The 3,970-nt window shown below is 41.5% G+C and overlaps 1 protein-coding gene across 1 annotated transcript; it reads right to left on the bottom strand.

Annotated features, from left to right (window-relative positions):
* Positions 1 to 814: 814 nt before the first annotated feature.
* On the bottom strand, positions 815 to 1,861 carry LOC144700812 (LOB domain-containing protein 40-like). The gene is made up of 2 exons (XM_078572360.1): positions 1,586 to 1,861; positions 815 to 1,479 (listed from the first exon to the last, which is right to left on the bottom strand). Exons 1-2 carry the CDS (start codon positions 1,806 to 1,808, stop codon positions 1,124 to 1,126), a joined length of 579 nt encoding a protein of 192 aa, XP_078428486.1. The 5' UTR covers positions 1,809 to 1,861; the 3' UTR covers positions 815 to 1,123.
* Positions 1,862 to 3,970: the final 2,109 nt, after the last annotated feature.

The following is a 3,970-nucleotide window of genomic DNA, read 5'->3' as shown; positions in this document are numbered from 1 at the left end:
AATTTAAAATGCGGCGACGCGAGGCTGGCGCACGCCGGAAGAAATTAAAATTTACAGGGGTGCCACTACGGAGCATTGATAGAGTGAAAAATTTACAACCAGCGGTAATTTCTATTGGAACGACAACGGTACGCCAACCCGAGCATATTACTGTCATTTGCAACTGGCATAACGATGACTTCGAGTCGAAAAACTCGGAAGACGCCGTAGCCTTATAGAAGATGTGGATGGAATGATCAATCGTATACGTTTTGGATACGTCGTACCTTATCATGCCATTTTATTCAATCCGTTGACGGAAACCTACCGCTCATGTTTACTAAAGTTCGGATCTGTGGTCACGCATTATGATCAAACCTCATGATGATAGAAAAATAAAAAATGTTATTAGTGCAGAAATGATTCAATTATGTCCATTTTCTTCCAATCTCGGTCGGTTCTTTATCTCAAACCCATGGTTGCCCTCTTGGCTTAACAATGCCCATAAATTAAACAACTATGCGTAAAATATATTGTACACATTCTTACGTAGTTAATTTTTATCGTCGGAATCATTCTTATTTCTTACTTTTAATCATTATTTATAATTTCGAATCTCAATAGATCTATCTTTTTGGAGTCGCAATAAATTTTTAACGTTAAAGAATTGCAGAATAAATTGGACAACCCCAGGAATTGTAGTTTCCATACTTTTCTTAGTTCCCACGCCACCTGAGTCGCGTTGTTTCAGTCTTCTTGACCCAGGCTACTAACTCTTTCAGTCGATGCAGGACAATGGAATCAGCGAGACACATACGCTCGGAAATTGCAATCGGAGACTAAACAGCATCACAAGATGGTGATGATGAATTATGAAGATAATGGATGAAAATCGGGTAAGCAAATGTATACACCGATAAATGAGGAAAGCAATGGCTCTTCAAAAGAAAAAAACAGAATACCTATTTCTCTCTGGTGAATGTTTGACTGCTTCCGAGAAAAAGGCTGTCTGCCGTGCGCCATCCCAGCTTCAGCTCCAGCTCTATTTCTCTCTGCCCTTCCGTCGCCGAATATCCCAAGGAATCAGATGCGATCTCGCTATTCCCCGGAATCTCTTTGCCGCGGACGGGCTCTCTACTCAGCCTTATCCAATGTCCACCCCATCCTCGTCGACAGAAGACTGTAACACGGATAGCTCTGTGTCGACGGTAGACGCCGTCCCATTAACATGTTTCCCTGACCTGTCAAAACGACCTCTTCTCGAACTCTTGCTCCTGTCCGAGACGTGGCGGACGTCGTAGCACAGTGCTTTGTGGGCCGAACCAGGGCTTGGGTTTTTGCCATCGTCCGAGACAGAGCGCGCGATCGGTCGACCGCTGAGGATGGCTTCCACGGCTTCTTGGCAGAGATGCCATCTCCCAGAAGAGAATAGTCCCACAGAGCCGTAAATTGGGTTGACGATCCTCCCACACGCCTCGTACAGCAGCGATCGGAAGATTGCTGCATTGAAATAATCGGCAAGAAAAGGGAGCGTCTTCCGTCGTTAGAACGAGCCGAAGATCATAGAAGAGCGTGTGGAAGAAGAAAAATTTAGGGTTTGTCTTACCTGGGCGGATATGGGCATCGCCGGCGGAGACCAGATTGAGCAGGCCGGCTCGGCCGTAGAATTTGGCGAGGAAGAGGGTGGCGTGAGCTTGGGAATCGGCGTTATTTATCCAGTCGAGGCAGGGCCTGATAACGCACCTCTCGCTGCACCCTTTTCGAAGAACTCGACATCCGTTGCAGCTGACGATTCGCATGCTCCTTTCGACCGGATCTCCTCTCTTCATTTCTTCCCGGGTTATTGGTCGTTCGGCGAAGTGGGAAAGGGGATCACGCGTACTTGTCTTTTATCGGTCTCGCTGCAGAGCAATCCTTATATTAGGTAGATGGAGAGAGAGGTAGCAAGTGGGGCAGATAAGACGAGGGCCCAGCGGGCCGCCCACAGTTCGTAACCTCAAAACCGGAAACCGCTATCAGCTTGTCGGAGATTTTTTTGCTGTTTGTACTGGTGGAATCTGCGATGGAAAGTTTCTCCTTTGATTAGCATAGTCAACTATTTTTGTTTTAGATTATATACTTCGCTTTTGCTGTTTTATCATCTAAGAATTAAATAATTCCTTGTACATCTGGCTTGGATTTAACTTCGTCAACAAAGATACATATGGTACAGAACTATCTATGGTATTCACCCATTATGCAAATTATGTTAATAACAGTTTCTTTCACTTTAGTTGCGAAAGGTGCATAGTTTATCGAAAAAAATGAAATGTTTTATTCAGATGTTCTATTAAACAGTGTCGATCGAATCCATCATGTTTTATTGGGCAGAGGAACGAAAACGAAAGTGCAACGTAGACATTATTTTATTATAATAAATTGTTACGATTTGGTATTTTTTCACGGAGGCTGCATTATTTATTCCCGAGTTCTCGTAACAAGTTGGATGATTGTATGGATTCAAAGAGTTACAAGGACCCGATGAAGATAACTTAATATTCGCCTAAAACAGAACCTACCACTGACCTGACAAGAAACTCAGGCATATTTTCCTTGCCTATCTTCTCCAGTGAGAAGTTTAATATGAATTGACGAAACATAAACAAAATAATAACCATTAACCAGGGTAGGACCTTATTTGAAAAACATGTTACCGAAAGAAACAGAATATTTTTATTATTGTAGCATTATCTTATAATAAATGAAACAAGCAAAAATAGAAGCGGCTAATGACCTTGGTATACTTGCTTACAAACAAATTTGATCAGTTATTCAGTAACACGTGAGCCTGAATCATAAATGCGCTTTAGTAGCGTAATTATGATACTCATTACCGCCGCCGTTTAAACCCACCTTCCCGCCCTGAATAAGCAGCAGGGGAGAACGAATAAAGTTCAGCACTGTAAGTAGTGACCGTAATTCTACATGGAACTTGACTACAGCTGAGTGTTAGGCTTCACTGAACGCTTCATTTGTTGATTTCGGAATCGTGTGAATCAAATCAAAAGGGGATGACGAGGATGTAACGTATTCTGCCATCAATTATATAATTAAATATCAATTATAATGATGTAACTGTAGAATTGAATATCTTATCGGCACCGTCCATTTTAGAATCCAAAATATATAAAAACGCATCCCGACTGAAATCTAAGGCGCAATTATAAACAAATTTTAATGAGTATTTTGCTGATGAAGAAAGTCTACACAGTTTCAGCTATTTTATTGCTTTTTGTCAGTTTTTTTTTTTTTAATTTTTCCAATAGTCCTAGTGCTGTATCAGCAAGACAGTAACCGTGAGTTGACTAAAAACGCGTTTTTCTTTCAGTATTAGGCAGGCGTGTGTCAGCCACACAACCAGACCAGAGAGTAATAGAGACGCAGATGAAGTTTCCCCTTGCCCCCAGTCCATCCCTCATTCATGGGGAAAGATAATTAATTAAGATTTTCTCATTGATAAATATAAGAAAACAATCAGAAACGGAGAAGTTTTGAAAAAAACTATCATTGAAGTTGTTCGAGTATCTCTTTCGACGATGAATGACGCAAAGCATGGTAAGATAAAAGTCACACAGATCCAGATGATAACGGAGTTCGAAACTCGGCACCACATCAGCGTCCACCACAGCATCCAAATTGGAATCATAACAAGATTAGAAAGTAAAATCAAGACGTATTCTTATACTCGAACAAGCGGCTAGGATTAAACATAGGTAAACATCTAGCGGCTAGGATTAAAGATAGATAGGAAACATCTAGCAGCTAGCATTAAAGATAGATAGGAAAACATCTAACGACTAGGATTAAAGATAAACGGATAATATTCATCTTAACATAGCGATATAAATCGTTATAACGTCTATGATTAAATTAGGCTTTGACATTTTGGACCAGGGACCGGTAGGACCGGACCGAACCAGGACCGAACAAGACCGGACTCGAACTGGACCGA

This window comes from Wolffia australiana, chromosome 3, assembly GCF_029677425.1.
Source record: "Wolffia australiana isolate 7733 chromosome 3, ASM2967742v1".
Classification (NCBI taxonomy): Eukaryota; Viridiplantae; Streptophyta; class Magnoliopsida; order Alismatales; family Araceae; genus Wolffia; species Wolffia australiana.
Note: the sequence above shows the minus strand (reverse complement) of the source record. Positions and strands in the feature narration are given on the sequence as shown.